This window comes from Schistocerca gregaria, chromosome 1, assembly GCF_023897955.1.
Source record: "Schistocerca gregaria isolate iqSchGreg1 chromosome 1, iqSchGreg1.2, whole genome shotgun sequence".
NCBI classification, from domain to species: Eukaryota; Metazoa; Arthropoda; class Insecta; order Orthoptera; family Acrididae; genus Schistocerca; species Schistocerca gregaria.
Genome location: NC_064920.1, coordinates 1,173,238,897 through 1,173,266,863, shown reverse-complemented (window position 1 = coordinate 1,173,266,863; position 27,967 = coordinate 1,173,238,897). Strand labels below are relative to the sequence as shown.

At 39.4% G+C, this 27,967-nt stretch overlaps 1 protein-coding gene across 1 annotated transcript in view; it reads left to right on the top strand.

Moving 5' to 3' along the window:
• The window catches only part of LOC126284380 (tenascin-like), a 218,299-nt gene extending 191,104 nt beyond the window's left edge, over positions 1-27,195 (top strand). The window contains exon 7 of the mRNA XM_049983266.1: positions 26,434-27,195. Coding sequence (XP_049839223.1) covers positions 26,434-26,504 — 71 coding nt within the window. The 3' untranslated portion in view covers positions 26,505-27,195. The remainder of the gene's footprint in view (positions 1-26,433) is intronic.
• Positions 27,196-27,967: the final 772 nt, after the last annotated feature.

Below are 27,967 nucleotides of genomic sequence, written 5' to 3'. Positions count from 1 at the left end.
GACCATATATATGGTTTGAAAAAGTTCATCCTTGAGGACTTTCCTTTTTTAGCACCTATAGAACCTCGAACAACTTTGCAATAGGTTACAGTGGCATAAAAAGAGTTAAGTGATTAACTAAGAGTTGCATGAATGGTGAAGGGAAACTGGTACGTTTGTTATTGCATTAGAAATTGCATTACCTTTAAATGTGTGTGTAGGCACGTATGAACATTTTCGGCAAGATACAATAGGTTAGTTTGAGCAAGTAATTATTTATTTTGCTCGCATTAAGTAGTGAAGTTATAGTTTTATTAAGCGTTCCCAGTGTTATGGTGCATACATTGCAGCACTGGGAACAGTCAACTGGTATAAAATTACGTGGTCAATTGTTTATCCAGTATGGCGGATCTGACAAATTTAGGTACACAGAGGAATGAAATATATATCTAAAACATTATATTTAGGTGGTGCTTAACAGCTTCTAAACATCTTTAAAAACCACTTGTTGCCATGTTGTTGACATAAAGTACTCACCGGACAAGACATACAAGTCATCATCCAAATGAGATAAGCGTTTTGTGATTACATAAACCAAATCAGTACTCCACAATCCACATGACAGTGCACAACAAAGAGTACTTCTGATACCACTGTGTGAACCCCCTTCCTTGTTTGAATTGCAAATGGCATATGGGAAGAATGTTTGTTGGTAAACCTCTGTATTAGCTCTAATTTCTCGAATTTTCTCATTGTAATCATTTTGTGAGACATATGTGGCAGGAAGTAATATGTTTCCAACTCTTCTCCAGAATGTATTATCTCAGAATTCCATGATGCATACCACATCTTCTGTCATGTCTACCGCTGGAGCTTTTGAGCATCACTATAATACTCCCACACCAACTAAATAACCATGTGACAAAATGTGTTACTCTTCATTGAATCTTTCCTATCTCTTCTATTAAGGCTACAAGGTAAGGTCCCAGAGTGATCAGCAATAGTCGAGAATTGGTTGAAAACTGATTTGTAGGATTCTTCTTTCATGGATGAGCTACATTTCCTTAAAACTCTTCCTATGAATCTCAGTCTAATATCTGTTTTATTTGGTCATTCAACTTATGTTTATTCCCAGACATTTTACAGTAGATACTGTGTCGAGCAATTTTTCATCAATTGTGTAGTTACATAGCAGTGGGTGTCTCCTCCTGTGTGTGTGCAATATGTTACATTTATTTATGTTTAGGGTCAACTGCCAGACCCTGCACCATGCATTTGTTCTCTGCAGATCCTTTTGCAAATTGCTACAGTCTTCTGCCATCATTACCTTCTTGTAGACAACTGCTTCAACTGCAAATAGTCTTATGGAGCTTCTGACATTTTCTACTACATCATATATATGTATATATACCGTAAACGGTAAAGGTCCTACCACACTTCTTTGGAGTGTTCCTGAAATTACCTTCGCAAATGTCCATTTTGTTCCTTTAAGAATGACCTGTTGAGTTCCCTCTGCAAGAAAGTTTTTAATCCAGTAGCAAATCTGATCTGATACCCAGTACGCTCATATTTTTGCTCCTAAATGGCAGTGTCGGATGGTGTCAAATGTGTTCCTGAAGTCAAGGCATGAACCCGAGTGCTGATGTCTGCGGCACTATGGATCTTATGAAGGAACAGAGCAAGCAGAGTTTTCCAAGCTTTCTGTTTGTGCAATCTATTTCTATTTTTATGGAGGAAATTTTCACTCTCCAAAACGTGTTCCATAATCCTACAACAGATTGACTTCAGTGATATACGCCTATAATTGTGGGAATCTGTCATATGACCCCTCTTGAAAACATGAATGACCTGTACCTTCTTACAGTAGCTAGGTACCCTTCATTGCTCCAGCCTGTAGCTTCTTACAGTAGCTAGGTACCCTTCATTTCTCCAGCAACCTACAATAAACTGATGCTAGCAGAGGAGCAAATTTCATACAATCTCTGAAAAATCTTACCTGGTCCCGATGCCTTTCCTCTTCTGTGGTCACTTATCTCAGTATCTGCTATTTCAGTGTTTGTATGAGTATTGAAAGGAGAAACTGTATTATGATCTTCCAATGTGAAACAAGTACAGAAGACTGAATTCAGTATTTTTGCCTTCTATCAATCTCCCTTTCTGATGTCACTATGGTGCCTGAGTGATTGAGTAGATGATTTCAAAACACTTACTGATTTTATGTAAGACCAAAACTTCTTATGATTTTTAGTCAGATTGGTTGGCAAAATATTGCTTTCAAAATCACTTAATGCTTCTCTCATTGCTCTCCTTACATTTATTTTCACTTTGTTCAGCTTTGGTTTGTCAGCTAGGTTTTGATGTCTTTTTAATGTACACCTACATCTACATGGATACTCTGCAAATCACATTTAAGTGCCTGGCAGAGGGTTCATCAAACCACCTTCACAATTCTCTATCATTCCAATCTCATGTAGCTCGCAGAAAGAATGAAGCTATCTTTGATTACATTGCAGTTTCCTAACACAGTTCGTAATCACAGTAGGCCTTTTCCATCCTTTAAGACCTTGAACAATGCTTTTGAATTTTTTCCATTTGCTGTATGCACCTTCATCCTCAACACTGAATTTTTGACGTTGATTACACAGATATTTGTATCCTGTCACTCTTGCTGAGCAAAAATATTTTCCTACCTCTCTTAACATTCCTTGTCATACCAATAGTCATTGAAGCCATCACTGCTCTATGATCACTGACACTACCCTCTTCTACATAAACTGATTCAAAAAGTTCAGATCTGTTTGTGGCTAGGAGGTTTAAGATATGATGTCTCTGGTTCCGGTTTCAATTACATGACTCCCATTCTAACCCTATTACAGTAGTATGATCAAGAAACATATTCAAGAAATTTTGCAACTTCTCTCTGAAGTGCTCTACAACTACAGCTCCTGATGCAGGCAGTCTATAAAGACATCCAGTTACCATTTTTACCCACCTTTGATGCTCAACTTCATCCAGATTAATTCACATTCATAATCCGTGATAATCTCAGTAGATAATAAATTTGTTTCTGCAATAAATACTCTGCCACCTTTAGCATTTAGTCAATTCTTATAATAAATACTCCAATCTGAACTTAGGTTTTTGTTTCAGCCATTTTCCATTCCTACTGCTATACAAGCTTTATTATCTTTAATAAGTGGCTCTAATTCTGGGAACTTACCATGGATGCTCCTGCGGTTAACCAATATCATTTTAACCTTTTCTATTTCTAATCTGCAAAGTTAACATTCTCTGAGAATAACATGGCTAATGAAGTTTCCTGGCAGGTAAAAACTGTGTGCCGGACCGAGACTCGAACTCGGGACCTTTGCCTTTCGCGGGCAGGTGCTCTACCAACTGAGCTACCCAAGCACGACTCACGCCCCGTCCTTACAGCTTTACTTCTGCCAGTACCTTGTTCTCCTACCTTCCAAACCTTCCAGAAGCTCTCCTGTGAACCTTGCAGAACTAGCACACCTGAAAGGAAGGATATTGTGGAGACATTGCTTAGCCACAGCCTTGGGGATGTTTCCAGAATGAGATTTTCACTCTGCAGCGGAGTGTGCACTGAAATGAAACTTCCTGGCAGATTAAAACTGTGTGCCGGACTGAGACTCGAACTCGGGTCCTTTGCCTTTCGCGGGCAAGTGCTCTACCAACTGAGCTACCCAAGCACGACTCACGCCCCGCCCTCATAGCTTTACTTCTGCCAGTACCTTGTCTCCTACCTTCCAAACCTTACAGAAGCTCTCCTGCGAACCTTGCAGAACTAGCTCTCTGCAGTGAAGTGAAAATCTCATTCTGGAAACATCCCCAAGGCTGTGGCTAAGCAATGTCTCCACAATATCCTTCCTTTCAGGTGTGCTAGTTCTGCAAGGTTCACAGGAGAGCTTCTGGAAGGTTTGGAAGGTAGGAGAACAAGGTACTGGCAGAAGTAAAGCTGTAAGGACGGGGCGTGAGTCGTGCTTGGGTAGCTCAGTTGGTAGAGCACCTGCCCGCGAAAGGCAAAGGTCCCGAGTTCGAGTCTCGGTCCGGCACACAGTTTTAATCTGCCAGGAATTTTCATATTAGCGCACACTCCGCTGCAGAGTGAAAATCTCATTCTGGGAATATGGCTAATGTTTCTCTGATTTTGGCAAGCAGTTCATCTCTGACATCGAGCAGTGGGTTCCTCTAACCAAAAAAAGCTCCATGTGCAAGACACATATCCTCCACTATCCTAGTAGCTGATTCCTGAATATAATGCATTCCTGACCTATTAAAGGGCACCCTACAATTCTCCTCCCGATTAGTGGATATCAAGAAATTCTCAACTGATACTGTCACAGAACCATTCTACTCTAAACCAGAGGACCATGATCGACACTGGGTACCTTGCCAGAGATAGTGAGCTTCATCTGCACCCCATGTGCGATGCTATCTGCTTTCAGCCATCCACCAAAAGGGACAAAGGATGGCCTCAGAACCTGACAGGAACCACAGTTTTCAACTGGTTGCACCCAGTGAGCTCGATAGTTGCTGGCAGAACCTTCTCCACATCTCTGATGAGATCCCCAGCAAACATACCAAGTGCACACTGGCATTTGTTCCCAATCTGCCCACTATCAACCTGAGGGCTCCGCAGCCCACCTAACGTTCGAGATCCAGTCTCGAGGGGCCTCTTGCCAGCCAGAGAAGAGGATGATGCACATCCAGCTGGAGGACGGGGACCAGCGTCCGCAGCAGGTAGGGAGCCAATGCTCCCAAAGTGAGAATGGTGGAAGCACCAGAAGGACCCCCAACTGCCTGGAGGGCAGGTATTAGCAGTTGGCTGTGCCGATATGTGACATTGTCCAGCATCTTACACTCCTGGATTTTTTTCTCGCGCTTAAAAGTAAAGCAATCTGGTGAGCAGGGAAAGTGGAGCTCTCGGCTATTTACCCAGATGGGGGAAGGGGCAAAAAGAACATTTGCATGGAAGGGATGGTCACAATCCCTGCAGACAGGCATAGCAACGCTACAGGAAGACTTATGTCTGAACAGCTCCCATCTCACGGGAGCGGGAACGTAACGTTTCCTGTCACACCAGGTGACCACCACCTTGACCTTCCCGGGCAACATATCACCCTCCTAAGCCAACATGGACGCCCTGGTAGCAACTCTGTTTTCCCTTGGTCCCCTGTGGACGTGATGGATGAGATGGACATCCTGTCACTCTAAGTTGCCCTGCAGCTCATCACAAGACTGCAAATGGAGGTCATGGTGAAAGATGATGCCCTGGACCACCTAACAACCCTACCACAACAAAGGTCAAAATTTAATAATCATTGTGGTGTTGTTCACACTGCTAAATACAGTAGAACCCCTCTAATCTGTCACCTTCTGGACCGGGACCATGGTCAGAACAAAAAAAAAAGGTCGGATTATCCGAAAAATCTAATATTTATTGCAAAAAATATAAAAAGACATTTAGTACAAAAAATTAAACGATTTAAGAGCTAAAAGACGTCTACAGTAGTATAAAAAGATGTTTTTTACACATTGTTAAACAATATATTAACTAAAAAACATCTACACACACAATAATATGTATTGGTTTTAAAAGGAGAAATGACAAACAAATTACAGTACTCTACTGTACTTAATAACGAATAAACGATATATACTGTAAATTAAAAAATGTTTATAGTACTGTAAATAAAAAAGAAATTTTTTACAAAGAAATAAACTACTGTATGTATAAACTAAGAAATGATTATACTGTATGCAGTGTTTTTACAGTGAAAACGAAAACAAATTACTTGGAAAAAAAAGTCAGTGATACATTTTTGTTTAGCAGATGTTATTCTAGATTTAGCTGCAGTGTCCCTCCATTTTTTTTTTATCCACAAAATGTTCATTGGAGTTGAAGTTGGATTCTGCTCGATGTGTTGAAGGGCGATGTCAAAAGTGTTTTTTGCATCGTTGTGTGAAATCCGGGTGGGGGGATTCGTCTTCGCCATCCGAGTCCTCATTCACAGTTTCCTGGCTAACAGCGGCAACAATCTGGTCGTCATTGAGCTCTTCAAAAGTGTCACAGTCTTTATCACATTCGTTTATCCACTCTTCAACTTCATTGGCAGGGACGTTCAGCTCCAGAGTTTGTAGATCTTTAACGATTTCCAGCGTGTCGTTTGTTTGCTCGTCTTCGGTATGCTCATTTCCAGTCATAACTTGTGACCAAAGCTTACGCCACAATTCCTGCAGTGTGCCAGGTTTCACTTCATCCCATGCTGCAGTGTTTGTGTAGATAGAATCTTTCATGTTCAGGGATTTCATTGCCTCAAATAAGTTATGACCTCCTTCAGATTTTTCCAAGATTGAGCTGATATACTTTCTGCAATATTGCATTATTAACCATTCGATAATGCCCTGATCCATTGGCTGGATGAGTGAGGTCACATTAGGAGGCAGAAAGAGAGCTTTTTGTCCCTTTTCACCTAATCTTCCTCAGATGGATGTGATGGTGCGTTATCCAACAGCAGTAGAGCACAAACAGGCAGATTTTTTTGCTTCCTGTCTTTTTCGACCGATGGCACAAAATCATCGAAAAACCAGTATTTAAGAAGGTTGCAGTCCATCCCAGCAGATTTTTGATTGCGGTAATAAAATGCCAAGGAAGATAAGTTTATGTTTTAGAATGCCCTTGGCTTCTTAGATTTGCCAATGACGAACAAGGGGAGCTTGTGGGTACCATCTGCGTTGCTACAAGGAATGACTGTTATTCTATCTTTTATAAACTTAGTTCCTACCACAGATTCATTTCAAGCTGCCAGAGTTTTTGTTGGCAACATTTTAAAGTTCAGCCTTGTCTCGTCAATGTTATACACTTGGCAGGGTAACAGTTCATTTTCTTCTACAGTTTCTTGAAACTTAACAGAAAACTCCTTAACAGCTGTGGAATCAGCAGATAGTTTTTCACCGGAAATCGAAACAAATCAGACACCATGACGAGTTTTCCAATGATCAATCCAGTCGTCACTGGCAGCAAATTTACTTTTGGCTTCCAGTTTTTGTGCAAAACTATTGCTTTTTCTTTGAGAATTGGCCAGGATATTGGAGTTCCTTTCCTTCTTTCTTGACAAAACCACATCCACAATATGTTATCAAGCAGTTCATGTTTAGGCTTTTTTAATATTTTGGGATTCTTCAGATTGTTTTCATCATCAATTGTAACTGTATACGATTCAATGTCTTTCTGATTCTTCCAATCCTTAATTGTCGTAACACCTACATTCAGTTCCCTTACAATTTTTTGGAGCAATTCTCCTTTGTCCAGTCTTTATAGCACTGCTAATTTTTCATTTAGTGGAAGACTTACGTGTTTACATTTGAATCCAGACTTGCTGAAAAAGAGACAACTGTAGGCACAATGAATCTACAGTAATACGTACTGTAGAGAACATGGAATAAAGCAAACAACAACGCTTTTTAATTCCAACAAAGGATAAAACTGCACAATAACATAAGTTCAACAATAAGCACAGCGATAGACACCGCAACAATGGCTGGACAGGACTTTCCATTTGTAGAGACTGCTGGGACCATGCAACCACCAGCAGGAACACATTCAGTCACTTCATGTGTAACTATCCGCCACGGTGCCACCCACTCCGAATGGGAGCTCCCCCCATGGGCACTACCCTGCCACAGCAATGGTTACCTGGCCAGTAATCTGTTGTTTGGAGTCCCCATGCCCCAGTCATGATGGGCACATACTCCATGGCATACATGGGAAGTGTGCAGCTCTGGCACCAGCAGTGCAATCCCTGCATGGCCAGGGGGCTTCCACTGTGCATGTACTTGATGACTCCTTCCTCCCACGACAGGTTGTCTACCATGCTTTATTTGAGCATACTACAACAATGGGAAGGGAAGGTGCCAGGATAGAAGGGCACAGAGGCAGAACATACACCATAGTGAGTGACCTTCTCTGCATGATACACACTTCTGTAAAATTTGGAAAAGATGGCAGGTCAAACACCATAATGGGAACCAAGAAAGGTGAAGACAGCACCAGAAGTGAAACTGGAAATCAAGACCAAAACTGTGAACCAGGTCCAAGCAGGGCCTGTATCAAAAGGACCATCCAGCAGAAAGTCAGAGGAAGAAAGAGATAGTCGAAGTGTAGGTTTGCAGCATGGAGAGAGGAAGTAGTGCTGCAAAGGGTGGGCTCCAGTGGTAGCCAAGCATAAACTTATCAATAATTAGTGAGCCCCCTGGTAAAGTGGGGGAGGGGGGGGGGGGGGGGGGGGGGGGGAGTGAGTTGTGGGTCTGACATCAGACATGGTGCAGATTGAAGGTTCTGTGTGCTGTCTGGGTCCAGATCCACAGAGTTAATGGACAACAAAGGATGGAGAATTAGGAATTCCAGGCGTACACTAGCAGGAATGGTGTCTTAGAACAGGACCCTACATCTGCTTTAGTTGGTCTTTGGAGAAAGATAGGTGAGGTGTGACTGATCTGGAGGTAGAGATGCTGGTTCTCATGGAGGATGTCTTAGGTATGGGCACTAGGATCAGCTATTGGCCTTGCTGGGCAAAGGTGGAGTCACATATCCAAACAGGTGTACATCTGAATGTACACGCCCAATTGAGGACACCCACCTTAAATAGCGTATGTTCTTCTTTTTGCTCTGACGGAGGCTGCAACAGATCTAAAAAGCAACGATAAAGGTGTTCATGTGAAACATCTACTGAGCTTCTCTCTTGAAACAATGTTACCCAGTATGAGGTTGGAAAGGAGATCAGTGCAGAATTGATAGGAGTCGATGTCAAGATTTTTTCCATCTGTATCGTAAAGATTCTCACAAAAGGCCATTAAACATAGGGTGAAACAGAAATTTAGTAACACACTTATTCCATTCCGGATGCAAAACCACTGAAACTCTGTGGGTGTAATCGGAGGACAATAATCCATGACAAGAGTTTGACGGCCTCCTTCAATAGAAAAATAGTTGTAAGAGCCTTTGTGGTATTTTCTGTCATAGTCCATTGCATTTTTATTGTGTTTAATATCAACCATCCGGCCCCATGAAATGGGCCTGTGAAGCCCCCATGCACCTGATCCCACAGCTGGTAGGTTTGGGGCAGTGCTGGTGCTACAATTGCCAAGCTTGACATTTATGAGCCTCACCCACAATATCTTGATCCACTTGTGGGCAATACACGTACTGTCGGGAAAGAGGGTTCATTTTGAAAACACCCCATGGGAACTGATGCGGGAGGAATGCAGAACCTCCAGAATCACTAGTCGACACTTGGTGGTCATCTGTTTAATCGGTGGGACACCTTTGTTTCATCAACAGACCACCTTTGAAAAGATGAACATGGTATTGTGGATAAAAGTTCTGCTGATACAATCTGGTAAATCAGTCTCAAAACATCAACTAGTTGTGGACAGCTTGTAACCTCCCTCTCACTAATCAGCCTATCCTGCTCGTGATATAAAATATGACCATGGATCGTGTGTATGCCTAATGGAGTTTTTCTAATTGGATAAGGCTATCTTTCCTGAAGACGTGATACTGATAAGTAGGAGGAAAGTGTACAACTGACCCTTCTCATGGAAAGTCTACTAAAAATAAAAAGTAATTAAACCAAACAGGCCTATAATTTGGAAAATGAAAGTTATTTTGTGCATTCACTCACAAACAACACTGGACGGAAAAGGGGTACCACTGATCATGAATCCAAAAGTTACACTAATGAACGAAAAGGAAATAATTAATAGTCACCAGCTCACTAGGGCAATTTACATCCAAAATCCTGTACAAGATGATGGGAAAGAAAAGCATGTATTATTAAACACTGACGTGGCAACTGAAGGTTGTCATGTTATTTTGACACAATTTTTAAGTGAGTATGTAATGATAAAGAAAACTGACGAGTCACTCTTATGTTTGGCATTAAATTTTGAAAAAGGCAATCAAGTAATGATTTGAAAATATGTAATTAAACTGTTTGTTAGTATTGAACTTTGTTACATGAACAATGACTTTCAGTGACCCAACATAACGTCATCAAAGTAATTTAGAAAAAAGGCAAGCACTATTTATTTTGCCATTACTTATTTTGCTAATTGGATTTCATATTATTGTCTGAACAACTGAGCCTTTTTTTTTACTGACTTGAAAAGAATTAAATACTAGAATATGTACCAAACCAAACAGCCATGTGCTCCAAGCTATATGTAAAATAAATACAACTTCTGAACTCTTAATTGATGCATTTCTTTAAATTTGGATTTTTTCCAGTGATTGAGTCTCAAACTTAAAAATGAAATTGCCTTTTTTTTTTACTGACTTGAAAAGAATTAAATACTAGAATATGTACCAAACCAAACAGCCATGTGCTCCAAGCTATATGTAAAATAAATACAACTTCTGAACTCGTAATTGATGCATTTCTTTAAATTTGGATTTTTTCCAGTGATTGAGTCTCAAACTTAAAAATGAAATTGCTGTACTTTAGTCGTATACTGAAACCTCTGTTCTACAACAGTGAATTGAAAGTAGACTGAGGCTAAAATTCTTAAAAGTGAAATTATTTATTAATAAACTGGCTGTAACTATTCAGTTTGTTTCTTATGACACTCAGTTAGCATATAAGGAAAAAAAAGGACCATGGATCCTTTTTGGTAACAATGTCTGGGGGCAATGAGGACACAATCACCCTGACTTTAATGGATTATTATTTAAATAAATTTTATCAATCAAATAACATTCAGTTGTGCTGCTGGGTTAGCCGTTAAAACTTTGTACCAATGAACAGTCTTACTTCAGTGCTGTGCATACGACGAAACTCGGAGCCAACAACAAACTGTGTTGCTGGATCTGCTGCTGTTGTTGAAGACGGTAGCATCTTGTGGAGCCACAGCTAATTACAAGAATGGGCAATCATAATTAATACAGCCTCTTCTGCCCATCCACTGTCTACTCCTGCTACAAGACATCTGGCTGGCGCGTGTACATGATGCCGCCGAAAATGATACTCTCTACTGCAAGAGTGTTAACACTACAAGTGCTGGAACCCATCTCTCTCTCTCTCTCTCTCTCTCTCTCTCTCTCTTTTTCTCCATGCTGTCCATTCCATGCAACAACTCCCTACCCAAAGATTTTACAATGCACAAGCACTGCTGTTATCGTTGCTAGTCGATGCAAATAACAATTCTTTTGACTTTGTCTCAGAGCTTATAAGTTTCACAGTAAGACACAGATAAATACAATGAAAAGTCAACGACTTCTACCTAAATTTACACATACAGTGAAGCAATGTCCTTACTTATTAAAAGAAAGCATTTAAATTACAAATATTTACATACAATTCAGAAAAAAATATTACGTATCAGAAGCAGGTGCCATGCATCCTGCATTTTTGGTGTTACGTGTGCCCCACATTTCATGACTTTTTTGCCGAAGGGAAACAAATTCAGGAAATTTAAACAAACAGAAATTCAGGTGCATACAGTTGAACAATTTTGTCTGCATAAAATCCAATAATCACTTTGTTATCAATTCAAATAATTATTGTAATTATGTAGGGGGCACATTATTTACATGACAACCCTGTGTCGTTATTACTCAAAACATTATTGTTGACAACGCATGTTAAGAACTAACACTTCCTTCAAGAAATCAGTAAGTTTAAAATTACTACAAATATTATGAAAAGCGTACTCAATATTTGCATAGAGAAATTCAAGCATTGGGAGGTATATAAAGTATAGTAAAAAAATTTAGAAACAGGATAAGAAATAGTAATTGCAAAATTCACTACATAAATGTATATAATGAACTTGAAATTTGTTTTTTTCAAGTGTCCTCTCACCTTGCGCAAGTGAGTGTATTTTAAATAAAGTCGATAGCAAACATAAACATTTACATCAAAACCTTTAACAGCTGGTGCTGAAAGAAAATCAATTCGCGTTGCACACACACGTTTACAAAGAATGCCACAGCGCTACAAGACCCAGCAATGACTCAGTTCAAGTGGAGCATTGTTGCATGCGCCATAGTGGCAAGCTAGATCTCCTTGTTTGTGTATGCAGCAAGGAGTCCTCTTTTTGATTCCATCACAATGGATAACTCAACACTGTCCGTTATTACACACGTGTACACAGACCTGAAACTTACAGTTCGTCTAAGTGCATCGGTCATAACTCACATCACACAGGTTACAATAAAATTTTAACATTATACATAAAACAGAATACATAAAACAGAAAGAAACTTCCACATGGGAAAAATATATTAAAAATAAAGATTCCAAGACTTACCAAGCGGGAAAGCGCCGGCAGACAGGCACATGAACAAAACACACAAACACACACACAAAATTACGAGCTTTCGCAACTGGCAGTTGCTTCGTCAGGAAGGAAGGAAGGAGAGGGAAAAATGAAAGGGTGTGGGTTTTAAGGGAGAGGGTAAGGAGTCATTCCAATCCCGGGAGCGGAAAGACTTCCCTTAGGGGAAAAAAAAAAGGACAGGTGTACACTCGCACACACACACACACACATATCCATCCGCACATACACAGACACAAGCAGACATATTCTGCTTGTGTCTGTGTATGTGCGGATGGATATGTGTGTGTGTGTGTGTGCGAGTGTACACCTGTCCTTTTTTTTTTCCCCTAAGGGAAGTCTTTCCGCTCCCGGGATTGGAATGACTCCTTACCCTCTCCCTTAAAACCCACACCCTTTCATTTTTCCCTCTCCTTCCTTCCTTCCTGACGAAGCAACTGCCAGTTGCGAAAGCTCGTAATTTTGTGTGTGTGTTTGTGTGTTTTGTTCATGTGCCTGTCTGCCGGCGCTTTCCCGCTTGGTAAGTCTTGGAATCTTTATTTTTAATATAACATTATACATACATATACAAAGTTCACAAACTTCACTAATACTGGAATAGCACATAATGGCTTGGTTTCTCTTTTCACATTTCAGACTAATTAGTCCTTTACTGGTACAATTTTAAATTAACAATCTTACACACAACTAATAGTTTGGCTCATTAAGGAAAAGCTAAACAGTTGGTGTTAGTAAGAGGTACACTGATAATCTCAAATGGTTCATTGTAAATGAATTTAAAGTTTGAAACTTCATGGTCGATCTTGCTTGACTTTTCGTGAGCTTTAACAAGTACAGATCACCAATAGCAAATTTGGCAAACTGTGCCTTAGTGTCATGACCTCGTATTCGTGCTTCAGCTTTCTTTTTCATCATTTCTCGTAGGTGTTCTTCCTTTACTTCAAGGTTAATATCAACTCTCAGAGAGAAATCAATCATTTCTTCCACTAAACTTTTAGACTTATGGTCTAATAGTATTTCTTCCGGAGTGTAGCCCATGGATTCATGCATTAAGACATTCATTATTTTCTCGAATTCACCAACGTAATTGCCCCATGAACTGTGATTGTGGTGACAATATGTTCAGCAAAGTCAACCTAATTCACGCATGTACCATTCCGTGGGATTCTCACTTGGGCAATAGGCCAAAATGTAATTTCATTGCTTTTCATTCCTTCATTTCATAATTGAGAAGTAAATTGCACTCCGTTATCAGACAAAACTGCTTTTGGTTTGCTGACGTGCACAAAGTAATCATTAACAAATCTGTTATTAACCACTCTATTGTTGTCTGTCTTATCAGATATAACTTGATGAACTTAGAAAATGTTTCTAGCACCACTAATATGTGCGCAAAATTCCCTGAAGTCTTGGGCAGTGGACCATAGAGGTCCATACAAACCAAATCCAGCACATCTTTAGGTCTTATGCTCTGCATAGGGCCACGGTTCATGCAATTCATTACCTTCACCCTCTGACACTTATCACATGTCTTTATTCTTTCAGCAACTCTTTTTTTGCATATTATTAAAATTTACAACTTCCGCTAGCTTCTCAACGCACTTCTTTGGTCCACAATGACCATAAGCTAAATGATAGTACTCAGTTATTTCTGCAACGTACTTTGCTGGCCAACACACTCGCTAGTTATTGCTATCTTCACCTTTACATATGTACAAGATATGGTTATATATTTTGTAATACTTTCTAGGTTTCTCCCCTTTTCTACTCTTTTCATCATACTTGTTCTTAATAATTATTAGACAGTCGTCCTCTTGTTGATGATGGGCATGTTTTTACAGATGCTCTCTTCTCTTTTACGACCTTCTACATCTTGAAAGCAGTACAATTTCAGTATGCCTTCAGACTTGTCCTCCACAAGCCAATGATTGGTTTCAGGGCAAATGTGACAGCGTGTCCACTATACAGTTGTCTGATCCTCCCACGCAACAAATGTCATAGTAAAACTACTGCAAGAAAAGAGACTACCGTATCAATTTTTCATGCAGTAAACAAAAATCCTTTAGATAAGTGAGCGCCTTGTGACCCATGTGAAGTATCACCTTTTGGTCCCACAAATAACCTTTAAATTTTCTGAAATCCCATACGATTGCAAGACATTCTTTCTCATAAATCATATAGTAACCCTCACATTTCGTCAATGTTTGGCTTGCGAATGCTACTTTTCTGTATTCCTTATTTTCTCCTTCTCCTACCTCTTTAAACAATTCTACTCCTAAGCCATAGTTAGATGATTCAGTTCCCATATGAAATGGCAACACAAGATCAAAAGGGTACAATATGTCGTTCTGTAGTAATTCATTTTTCAGTCTTTCAAATGTAGTCTGACACTCGTCAGTCCACTCAAATGGCATATTTTTTCACAACAAATTGTTCAGGTTTGGATCGTGGAATGCGTGCCCCTGCACAAACTTGCGATAAAATCCTGAGAACCCTAGGAAACTCTTTAACTGTTTCCTAGTCTTCGGCAGAGGACAGTTCTTTATTGCCTCCACTTTCTGTGGATCTTTAGTGATACCTTCTGTTGTCACAATGTGACCAAGAAAATTCAGTTCTTTCTTCACAAACTCACACTTCTTCAGTTTCAGCTTCATTCCACCTTTGCATAACACACTAAAAACTTCATCTAACAATTTGCAATGTTCTCGCCATGATGAATTCGCTAGCAGCAAATCGTCCACATACACTATCTGTTTTGAGCTCAGGGCAGTGCCTAACACCTTATCTAGGGCCCTGATAAAGACAGAAACAGATATATTCAGGCCGAATGGCACTACCTTGTACTAGTAACATCGGCCTGAATATAAAAACGCTGTATATTTCCTACACTCATCATCTAAGGCTATTAGCCATACTCAACTGTGAGGTCAAGGCTAGTCATAAACTTGTACATTGTGAAATCTTTGCAGTATCTCTCCCATACTTTCTGGTCTGTCCATCTCACGTTGAATGACCTTTTTCAAAGTGTGTGTGTCTATCACAATCCTGACACTACCATCTCTCTTTCCTGCCATTATTAGGGGATTGTTATAGGGACTGGTACTCCACTCTATAACATTCCATTCTAACATCCAATTTATCTCTTGTAGGACAGACTCCTTCTTAGATAGCGGTACCACATATGATCCTACAAAGAATGGTTCATGGGGTATTACATTCAACTTGCACTGATACCCAGTAACGAGCCCAAGTTTATTTGAAAATATATTCTTGTTTCTCATTATTATGTCATATAGGTCTCAATTTTGTTCAGGTGGAGCATTTGGCAATCTGTCTAAAATGCTCTCTAATTCATCTTCCAAACAATTGTCGATGTTCATATTGTGGATACCATAGTATTCCATTTTTCTGCCTAAACCAATCTCATTAGGACAAGTAACAAGATGAATAGGTTTGTATTCACTACTCACGTCGTCATTCGTTTCATCAGAATTCACATTTACTTCGCTCTTCTCTTTGGAAATGCATTTTATGGTTTTATTACTGCAGTTAATAATTGCGCAATTTTTTACAACCAATCTAACCCCACAATAATATCGGTGCACAGATCTGGCATGACGACAAATTCCTGTTCGAATGGTTCTCCTTGAATCTCAAAACATACAAATATTTGATTTGTTATTGGTTTACTATTCCTTCCGGTAGCACCGATTATTTTGACTCCCATTACTAGAATTACTACTACTTCTGGTTAATTTTTGAGTAATTCCAATGCTTTTTCCCAACACAGCACTGAGCTCTGCCCCTGTATCAATTAAAATTTGAATTTGTAGGCCGTGCAAATTAATGGGCACTACAATCTGTCTACACCTGTCATTATCAATGGTTAGGTCTTCCCGCAACAAATCCTCATCTGTCTCCAGGTCGTCCCAGAAAAATCCATCTGGTTCTGATGCCGATAGCAGTTGGAATACACATACAGGAAAGGTAAATGTCAGGACTTGTACTGGCTGTTATGCATTGAGTGTACTGAAAGCATGTGCCAGCCTGAAAACATTAACCTGTGCGTACTATGCTTACATACAAGCCCACCTAAAATATGGTGTAATATTCTGGGGAAATTCTCCAACTGCTCTGAGCACATTCAGAATCCAGGAGAGAGCTATGAGGATTATTACTCGGAGCAAACCCAGAGACTCCTGCAAACCCATCTTCAGAAAGTTGGAAATCCTTACACTGCCTTGCCTCTACATTCTTGAGACTCTTAAAATTTTTCAGAAACCACATAGTGCCAGCTGACCCCAGAGTCGTAAAAAATAATTAAATACATAAACACAACACCAGGAAAAATGCAAACCTGCATGTTATACGTACAAACACTCAACTGTGTAAAAAGGGAGCTTTCCACATGGACCTCCAACTGTTCAACAATCTTCCCGCTAGTATTAAGTCCATCGAAGACAACATAAAATTTAGCAAAGCCGTGAAGTCATATTTGGTGTTTCACTGTTTTTACTCTGTAAATGAATACTTGGAACAGTAATCTTGCTGTTTGTGTTAAATTGAAAACATTGAGCAATATAATACATTAGGATACTATATGCCTATGTTAATATATGTTAACAATGTTAAATGATATTTTCCGACATCTGCAACACACTGTGTACCGTCAGATCACATGGAATAAATAAATAAATATCTGGCAGTTTTCTAATTCTTTGAATTTAAACGTTTTTGATCTCTATTTGTCTGTCCTGCAGTAGTTGAACTTGTTTTGATCTCAACATCATAATCTTACTATCAATTTAATCAATTAATGAATATATTAAAAACAAAGATTCCAAGACTTACCAAGCGGAAAAGCGCCGGCAGACAGCACATGAACAAAACACACAAACACACACACAGAATTACTAGCTTTCGCAACCGATGGTTGCTTCTTCAGGAAGGAGAGGGAAAGACGAAAGGATGTGGGTTTTAAGGGAGAGGGTAAGGAGTCATTCCAATCCCGGGAGTGGAAAGACTTCCCTTAGGGGAAAAAAAGGACAGGTGTACACTCGCACACACACACATATCCATCCGCACATACACAGACACAAGCTTGCCTGTCTGCTGGCGCTTTCCCGCTTGGTAAGTCTTGGAATCTTTGTTTTTAATATATTTTTCCCATGTGGAAGTTTCTTTCTATTTTATTTACATCATCATTAATCAATTAATGAACTTTTTTTAACCTGTAGTTAACTTTGTTTAACCAGTAGTTCACTAATTGTCACGTCAGGTAGGTATTCTTCGGAAAGATTGCTGTCATCTTCTGATATTTTTGGAGAAAAGTGCTCTGTTTTCTCTTCTATCTCATCTAAGTGGCTTTTGATTAGTTGTATCTGGTCATTATCACCAAATTCATCTCGCCCCTCCTCGTAACATCCCCCTCTGTTTTCAATAGGACTAGCATCGCTGGGGTTGGCTACTTCAAAAATTTCATTTGGACAGGCTTGCCGTTCAGGTACTGAGTTTTCCTTTTCAAAAACACTAATTTCTTGCAGGCCAAGAAGCATCAACTTCTGTCTGCTCCCCCCATTAGCACACCTCCCATCCAATCCTCTATAACTTTTCAGTTCATCGTACATCTGACTGAACTGACCTAACCACACCTCCTCACATTCCACATTTCCCTGCTCAATAACAGAAACTTTATTCGAGATCAGCTCTATTACTTCCGCTGGCGACTCATACTCTACTGAAATTTGCATAACCATTGCTGCTTTAACAGTGGCCACTTCCTTCTCCCCTACCGGTACACTAATATCATTAGTACTTTTATGAGCAGTGACACCTGCATCACCAGCTTTTTCCAGCTCAGTTATCATTACTCTAGGTGCGTTGCTCTCTTTCTCTCACACATTCTTACATCGCTGAGTTATCCTTTCGGATTTATCATAGCGGTATTGTCTAGGTTTTCGTTTGGTCCGCCAAGGTCTCCCCACACCCTGTGGGCCCCTAACTGGTGCGGCTAGTTGTTTCCCCGACAAATTCCAACAGACCTGTTGCTACCAGCCTGCCATGATTTATCATTTCGCACCTGTCTACTGCATTCCTCCAAGGACCACCTACCATATACACTTGATACTGGCACCTATCATTTCTACAGTTGTGGTTATTGTTACTATGAGCATGATTGTTATAGTGCCTTGGATTGTTATTACCATGGTGGTTGCTACCATTATTTCCATGGTTATTGTTATTGTTCTGGTTGTGACTATGGTTGTAATTGTTACCATTCCCACGGCCTTTAACATTTTCGCAGTTATTCTGCCAATTGTCTTCCTCTTCTACTTACTCTAAAAATGCAGCAATCGTTCTCGCACTACTGCCGATGTATCTCTTGGAGTCATCTGGAAGCTTCTGCCACAGCCCCCATTCAGTTTTCCGATTGTGCAAATATTCCAATTTGCAAATCCAGTGTTCACAAAATTTTTTCATGGAGCCACGCGTGTTTTACATTATAGGGCCTCGACACTACGAAATCACGCCATACACACTCTTGTTTCTGCTCTGACCAATACTCTTTCAAGAATGCATTCTTGAACTCTTGAAACATCATGTTTGTTATATCGATGTTTAAGCCCCATCGCTTAGCCTCGCCAGCTAAGAAGTCGATTACTGCATTTATTCTTCTCTTGTTGAAGCAAAGCAAGCGCTGTATCATGTATAAGATACAGAGGCGAGCGAGTGCACGGGACTTACCCTAGTTCACTGCTAGTAGCGTCACGTCATCGTAACGCGCCTGCATATAGTATTGCACCACATTTAACATAAAAGTAAAAATTAAGATTTGTGTGTAAAACTTTGTTAAAGTATAGTTCTATGTAATAATGTTTCAGGTAACAAATCTTAATGTTATAAAATTAGTAGTTTACGTAAAATTCACGTTTTGAAAGAAAAATAGGAGGCGCTAAATAATGACGCTAGGAAGCCAAAATTTGGTGAGAAGGTGCAGTAAGAAGTCATTAATGAGTGGTGCTGGTTTCCAAAACCATAAAACTAAAATTGACTCCAGAATCCGCGTTTTTCGGAAAAATCAGAGGCGCGAAATAATAGAGCTACAATATTGAAAATTGGTAGGATGCTTCAGTTCACCCTAATAATAATAATGGAAATACCACAATCAGTTACCTCTTCTAGTTTTTTAGTAATTTAGTAAAACCTACTTTTGTGAGTAAAATGTACATAAGCATTATAGATTAAGTACTTTAAATTTTAATGATAAAACAAATTCTTTAAGACCAATGATCAGATAGGACAATTAACAAAGCTACACCAAGTTTTAGTCTTGTAGCATAATTAACAGCTGATACAAGTCTTGATAAAGCTATGGTTCAGAGGTAACAATCTACCGTTAGTTCCATTGTAAAAATTCTAGAGAGTAAAGTTTTAATTTTAGCGGGCTGAGATTTTCTACGTGCTTCTGTACTGCTCAGATGTATGTATACAAAAATTGAGAAGTTTGTAAAGCTATTATTAAATGTGATATTTAAGATTATGTGCCTGAGATAGCGGTCATTTGGAGGCCGCAGGCATCTGCACATGAACGGAAAGAACAGATGCTCTCTTGGCGGTACGCGCCGGAGCTATATAAAAAGAGCGGCAGAGGCAGTAGTAAGCTCACTCCGCATTAGACCAACGCGTAGTCCACGCGAGCTTAACGTCCGATCGCGCCTCGCCTCGGGTGACGTCATAGCGGGCTGTGACATGTGCGTACTTAGCAATGTAAACGGACATTGAAAATCGCGAGGACTGTACACCGTCCTGGATCGTTTAGACTTCGGTAACAAACTGTTATTGTGCCGTCCGTGTGAAGTATAATTCCGCGTGGCAAGTGGTGACTAACTCCACTTTTAAGGCGAGCATTAATCTTTTTTTTTAACATTATTGCGAACTATTAATAGAGCACCGTTAGTTAGAGTAATGAACTATTCGGGAGGAACTTGCTGTAGAAGTCGCCTCTGAACTATTAAACGATTGGCTGAATTAACAATATTTAATGTCTTTAGCATTTTCAGAAGTTTCGAGTAATTTGTTTGAGCCTTTAAGATAATAAAATCTTGTTTGGAACTTTAAATTTTATTGAAGCAGCCCTAATCCCGTGAAGAACTATGGATATTTTTCGTTTAGCTGGGCTATACAGGAATGTGGCCGTGCAGACTGGGAACTAAGGTCAGTAAGTTTCCCTTCGCTTTCTGACTGGCCACCAAATTAGTTGCCAGGCTCGCGTGATTTAAGGTGGCAATGTTCAACTTTCATTCAACATTAAACAACGACTTCTTCGCCGTCCCACATATGTTGCATCGGCAATAGTCTGTTACGTGAAATGAACATTCAAACAACTCATTCGACGACTTCTTCGCCGCCCCACATTGTCTGTCCATGATTCCGGCTATACCTTTTCACAATTTTTAATGACGTCGGTAGCATGCAGTGCACCCTGCTCTTTGAGGGGATTGAAACGCTCTTCCTTCGCTGATATTTCAGCTCTATGTGCGTGGTATGACACATAGTGCTCTATGGATTTGCCAATCAACATAGTGCTGACTTTCTCCTAATTGTTTCTCTAACTCATTTACCCTTGTAACTATTTGGCATGTGGTAACTGATAACATTCCCACCTGCTGCTTCTTTTCATTACACACAACCAAGTGTCTATTTACTTTAGCACCTATGTCTGATACTAAAGTCTGTAAACTCATTATTTTCCCTACATCATCTTCTCAAGCTATTTTTACTTTTTTAGCTACCTTGATCTCTATTATAGGACCAACAGACTCTACCAGTTTCTGTTTGATCCTCCCTACTTCAGTTTCAAAATGAATATTTATGTCTCCTATCTTTGATCATACAATGTAAGCTTTCACAGCCGGTATTGTCTTCACTTAAAACTTCCGGGCTGATAGGCCGTGGTCGAAGTATAAAACTCTCTCCTGACGTTTCGTCTCCGACTGCGGGAGACATCCTCGGAGGTAAAGCGCCGCTTTACCTCCGAGGATGTCTCCCGCAGTCGGAGACGAAAGGTCAGGAGAGAGTTTTATACTTCGACCATGGCCTATCAGCCCGGAAGTTTTAAGTGAAGTCTCCTATCTTTGCTTGGGCTTCCTCCATGTCATGCTTCAGATTACTGATTTTGGTACTCAATCCTAAAACTTCTGCTCCAGTTTTATCTACCTTTGTGTTAACAATTCCAATATTACCATTAACAGTTTTAATTGCTTTATTCTGGTCATCTATTTTTGCTGATTGGGCATCCATTTTAATGATTAATGAACTGAACAAATCTTTTATATTTCCAGAAATCACAGGTTGCAACACTGGTTCTGTCTTAATAGATTCCTCGTATCCATCATCAATAGGGTCTGTTTTACTTTTTATTCTGTATTCCGTAGCATTTGCAAGTGCCCGGAATTCCCTTTCTGAGATTGTGCGATTTTCAGCAGCAGTGTCTGTGATGCTAGCCGCCGAACTCTGAACAATGGGTCCCACTTCTTGGGTTGCGCATTGTTTGACCGATTGTTCCGCATTTGGTACAATCATATTACTCATTTCACCTAATTTATTCATGGTGCCCAGTTTGCTGATTACTGTGAAATTTAAATGTGCAAATTATTTCTGCCATTTACTATTATTGTATGTGAGTGACCTTGTTTGCAGCAACAACTTATTATTCACTACAAAAGTACACAATGCAAATTCATGCACAGAACAATACCAAAACTGATATTGTCCAGTCACCTGCGTTGCCACGTGTAATCTCCTTCTTACTAATCAGCCTATCCTTTTCGCAATATAAAATATGATTGTGGATCGTGTGTATGCCTAATGGTTTTTTTCTAATTGGATAAGGCTATCTTTCCAAAAGAAGTGATACCGATAAGTAGGAGGAAAGTGTATAACTGACACTTCCGATGGAAAGTCTACTAAAAATAAAAAGTAATTAAACTGAATAGGGCTATAATTTGGCAAATGAAAGTTATTTTGTGCATTCACTCACGAACCACACTGGACAGAAAAGGGGTACCACTGATCATGAAACCAAAAGTTACACTAATGAATAAAAGGAAATAATTAACAGTCGCCATCCCACTAGGGCAATTTACATCAAATATCCTGTACAAGATGATGCGAAAGAAAAACATGTATTATTAAACACTTCATCATCCCACTAGGGCAATTTACATCCAAAATCCTGTACAAGATGATGCGAAAGAAAAACTTTTTTTTTTTTTAGTGAGTATCTAATGATAAAGAAAACTGAGAAATCACACTTACGTTATGGGTGGTATTAAATTTTGAAAAAGGCAATCAGGTAATGATTTGAAAATATGTAATTAAACTGTATGTTAGTATTGAACTTTGTTACATGAACAATGACTTTCAGTGACCTCAACATAACATCATCATAGAAATTTGGAAAAAAAGCAAACAGTTTTTACTTTGCCGTTACTTATTTTGCAAATTGGATTTCTTATTATTGTTTGAACAACTGAGTCTTTTTTTACTGACTTGAAAAGAATTAAATACTAGTATTTGTACCAAGCCAAACAGCCATATGCTCCAAGTTATGCGTAAAATAAATAAAACTTCCGCACTCTTAATTTGTGCACTTCTTTTGATTTGGATTTTTTTCCAGTGATTGATTCTCAAACTTAAAAAATGAATTTGCTTTACTGTAGTCATATACTGAAACCTCTGTTGTACAACAGTGAGTTGAAAGTAGACTGAGTCTAAAATTCTTAAAAGTGAAATTATTCATTAATAAACTGGCTGTAACTATTCAGTTTGTTTCTTATGACACTCAGTTAGCATATAAGGGGAAAAAAGGAACAAGGATCCTTTTTGGCAACAATGTTTGGGGGCAATGAGGACATAATCGCCCTCAGCTTAACTGATTATTATTTAAATAAATTTCATCTATCAAATCACATTCGGATGTGCTGCTGGGTTAGCTGTCAATACTTTCTACCAATGAACAGTCTTACTTCAATGCTGTGCATATGACGAAACTTAGAGCTGACGATGAAACTGTGTTGCTGGATCTGCTGCTGTTGTTGAAGACAGTAGCATGTTGTGGAGCCACAGCTAATTACAGGAATGGGCAATCATAATTACTACAGCCTCTTCTGCCTGTCCACTGTTCGTACTCCTACTACTAGACATCTTGCCGTCTCTCTCTCTCTCTCTCTCTCTCTCTCTCTCTCTCTCTCTCTCTCTCTACGTGCACTGTGCACAACAACTCTCTACCCAAAGATTTTACAATGCACAAGCACTGCTATTATCATTGCCAGGTGATGCAATAACCATTTCTTTGGCTTTTTCCCAGAGTTTATAATTTTCACAGTAAGACACAGATAAATACAATGAAAAGTCAACAGACCTCTACCTAAATTTACACATACAGTGAAGCAATATGCTTACTTATTAAAAGAAAGCATTTAAATTACAAATATTTACATACAATTCAGAAAAGAAATAATATATCAGTAGCAGGTGTCATGCATCCAGCATTTTCAATGTTACAAGGCCATATAATTGTTAAAAATAATGGATTGGTGGTTTGCGAATGCAAAGCTGATGCCCAAGAGCTCCCTCACATATTTCATTGGTTTCAGATCAGATGAGTTGGTGGCCAAGACGTGTAGACATGTACACCTCCATGCTCCTCAAAGCACTGTAGCATGATTCTGAAACTGTGACATGAACAGTTGTCCTGCTGGAAATTCCATCACCATTTGGGAAGACATCAAGCATGAAGGAATGTAGGTGGAATAATGTTCACATAGCCCACAGCTGTCCAGGTGGTTGTTACTACCAAAGGTTTCATGGAAGTCCATGTTTGCCCCTCTTAGGATAATACAGAAAAGAAAGCATCTTTTGAACAGCTGTTCATCTGGATCATAGCTTATCCAAAGATGACAACTGACCCAGTGTGACAAGAAATGCAATTAATCTGACTGGGTGATATGTTTCCATTTGTCCACTGCAATCATAATTGCCGATGTTGTTGAATCATCATGGTAACACGAATAGTTTGTCAGCTAAGGAATGAATTTTGAACAGTTTTCTCCACTCACTTGCAAATGCACCTCATTGTAGCACTGACAGTAGACATGACTATCATCAGATCCATCATAGATCAACACCTATTCTGCTTTACAGAGTAGGTAAGCCTCCAACCTCAATGTTCTGTGATGAAGGATGCACATCCAACATTTTGTTGTCTACTTGTGCTTTCACCTTCTGTCAACCACTTTTGATAGATGCTCATGAGATCAGTGACTCTGATAATAAAATTAAAGCAATTTGGAATATTATTGAAAGGGAAACAGGGCAACCAAGAGCACAGGAAGACTTTAGTGCCAGAAAACTGAATGACAAGTGTACTAACAAACAATCAGAAATTGAAAATATTTTCAATAATCATTTTTTAAATGTTGTGGAGAAAATAGGATCTAGATCTTCACTAGAAGAGGCAAGGCTACTAATAGAAGAGGCCACACCTGTGCAGTTTGAAACAGGTGTAATTCCACCAACCTCTCCCTCTGAAATCAGTAAAATAATAAACTCACTGAAAAGTAAAAGCTCTTATGGAATTGATGGCATTTCCAGCAAGGTACTTAAAGCTTGTTCCCCACAGATAAGTAGGATTCTCAGCCACATATGTAATAGCTCTTTGGAGCAGGGTGTTTTCCCCGATAGACTGAAATATGCCATTGTAAAACCATAGCATAAAAAGGAGGATATGCCGGATGTCAACAACTACCACCCAATCTCTCTTCTAACAACTCTATCAAAAATTTTTTAGAAAGTAATGTATTCAAGAGTAGCCTCCCATATTTGTAAACTTTGAACAGAAGTCTGTAGCTAAGGTAGAATTTTCAAAACTTTTAGGTGTGTCCATTGATGAGAGGTTAAGCTGGAAGCGACAAATTGATGGTCTACTTATGCTATTAGGGTTACTGCAAATTTTGGTGATAAGAATCTCAGTAAATTAGCTTACTATGCCTACTTTCATTCACTGCTTTTGTATGGCATCATATTCTGGGGTAATTCATCATTGAGTAGAAAAGTATTCATTGCTCAAAAATGTGTAGTCAGAATTATTGCTGGAGCCCACCCACGGCCATGCTGCAGACATCTATTTAAGGATCTAGGGATCCTCACAGTAACCTCACAGTACATATATATTCACTTATGAAATTTGTTGTTAATAATGCAACCCAGTTCAAAAGTAATAGCAGTGTACAAGGATGATCTTCGCTATGCAGTGTTAAATCTGACTTTGGCACAGAAAGGGGTAAATTATGCTGCCACAAAAGTCTCTGGTCACCTACCAAACAGCATCAAAAGCCTGACAGATAGCCAACTAACATTTAAAAATAAATTAAAAGAATTTCTAGATGACAACTCCTTCTACTCATTGGCTGAATTTTCAGATATAAATTAAGGGGGGGGGGGGGGGGGGGAGGAAAGTGTCGTATTCATGATCTATAGAACAAGTATTAATCTAATCTAATCCAACAGCTGCATGTAAACAGCCAACCAGCTTTGCTGTTTCTGAGATGCTTGTTACCAGGCACCACACTGTAACAATCTGGGCTTTGTCAAAAATCAAACAATGGAAAATCCAGGATGGAATGTAACAATATTGATCTTCATCAAAGTCACTTATGTCAGTGGTGTCCCCAAATATGACCCATATTGTCACTAGATTGATGCCCCATTTGTCTCTAGCCTGCTTTTATACTTTCCTTACTATCTCTGTAGCCTACAGAGCCATTGTCTCACAGAGGGCAGTGGTCATACTGTTTTGGCTCACCTTTGTACATAGATGTAAATGAATTTCAGTTCCTCTGGATGTGAAAACTGGTCATTTTATGACTGTATGTGTGTTAAAACATTTTCTTGCTTGCAAGTAATGAGATGTCCCATCAGTATGTAACATGATTCTAGACTATGTCTTTACTTGCTTGACATTCTTGTTATATTGTGACTTTAAACACGTTTTAAAATGTGTATCATCCTTTGTGACTAGTTCCTTTATTACAGATTCTGCAACAACATCAGCATTGTCCTTTCTGCTGGTAGCATTTCACCTTTTGGTGGTTTTTCTGTTTTGAATATGACTGCTTTACGAAAGAGCACAGAAAGGCAAATATTTATGCACTACATGGGAAGGAGGTGACAACAGAAAGACATCTCCAAGAAGAACAGAAATGTACTTTGAAATGAAGCACTTTTGGTATAGATAGTGCACACTAAGACCTGCAGTTTGATCTATCACTTTACTTTAAAAAATCAAAGAAAGACTGATATGAATATTATAAAAGAAAGACACTCACATATTTTTGAGATTGCAGGAGGGGGCGGGGTGGCATTAGCGATAAGAATAATTCACCTCTCTTAATATCTGGTGTGCTTTCAAAGTTTGAGCCCACACAGGGTTTCTCTGTGAAATTGCTCTCTCTCTCTCTCTCTCTCTCTCTCTCTCTCTCTCTCTCTCTCTCTCTCTAAAATTTTCCCTGAGGTGTCTCAATTGGAGAAAGACTGCTTTTTACCATCTGTCAGCATATTAAGGAATCTTTTTTTTACACCTTTGTCCTTGTATTTTATCACATGGAAGAGGTAATAACTTTTCCATTCACTTAGTTTTCACTTAATTAGTTATCATTTTAGTGATGCATATACATTGTTTTGTGTCAAATTTTGCAATTACTGTTGAAACATTATTACTTGTAAATAAAAATAATTTATATAACAGTGATATGTAATGCTGATAAAATTAAATAAAAGTCATTTGTCACTAAGTAACTGCAAGCATTGAGTGATATTATGAAGACCATATTGTTTTTCCTATCCTGCTCCAGAGAACATGGCTTAATTTTTTCATCAATAAGATATCGTTGTCTTGTCATCGTCTAGATGTGGGTCACTGTTTCCTATATGATACATATGACACTGCTTTGATTTATTTTAATATTCCATCATTTCTCTTGAGTATCATAACCTTTTTCTTTTTAGATAAGAAAATTCTACATGAACATATCATTATCGCAAAAATTCCATAGTTTAGTTTCCCACTCTGCCCACACATGTATCATTAGGCTGTAGGTAGCGAGGAATGGGCATCATAATTACAATGATAAATAATTACTCACACTCCTGTCACTTTGAAAACTTTTATTCTCACAGCATATAAACAATGTGTGTGGCATAGAGTGCTTACTACAGAGAACTGATCTGGCAAAGATACGGTTTTTCTTGCTGTGGTAGGGCAGCAATATTTTTGGGGGGCAGGGGGGGGGGAGGAGGGGTAGAGCCAGTGGTTCTACGTCCCCACAAAGCCCCCCCCCCCCCCCCCCCCCCCACACACACACACACAAGTGTGGAGCACGGTGATTGGTGTATGTCGTAATAAATTGTCCCACTGGCAATGACAAGGGAGACATACCATAGTCCGCCAGGTGTCTGGGCGGCCACAAAAGGCGGCTGTCCTATGATGTCAGTGGCAGTGCCGATGGGGCAGTTGCGGTGCCCATTGAGGTGTCGGTGGCTGGCAGTGCATCATTTGGTGAGGCTGTCG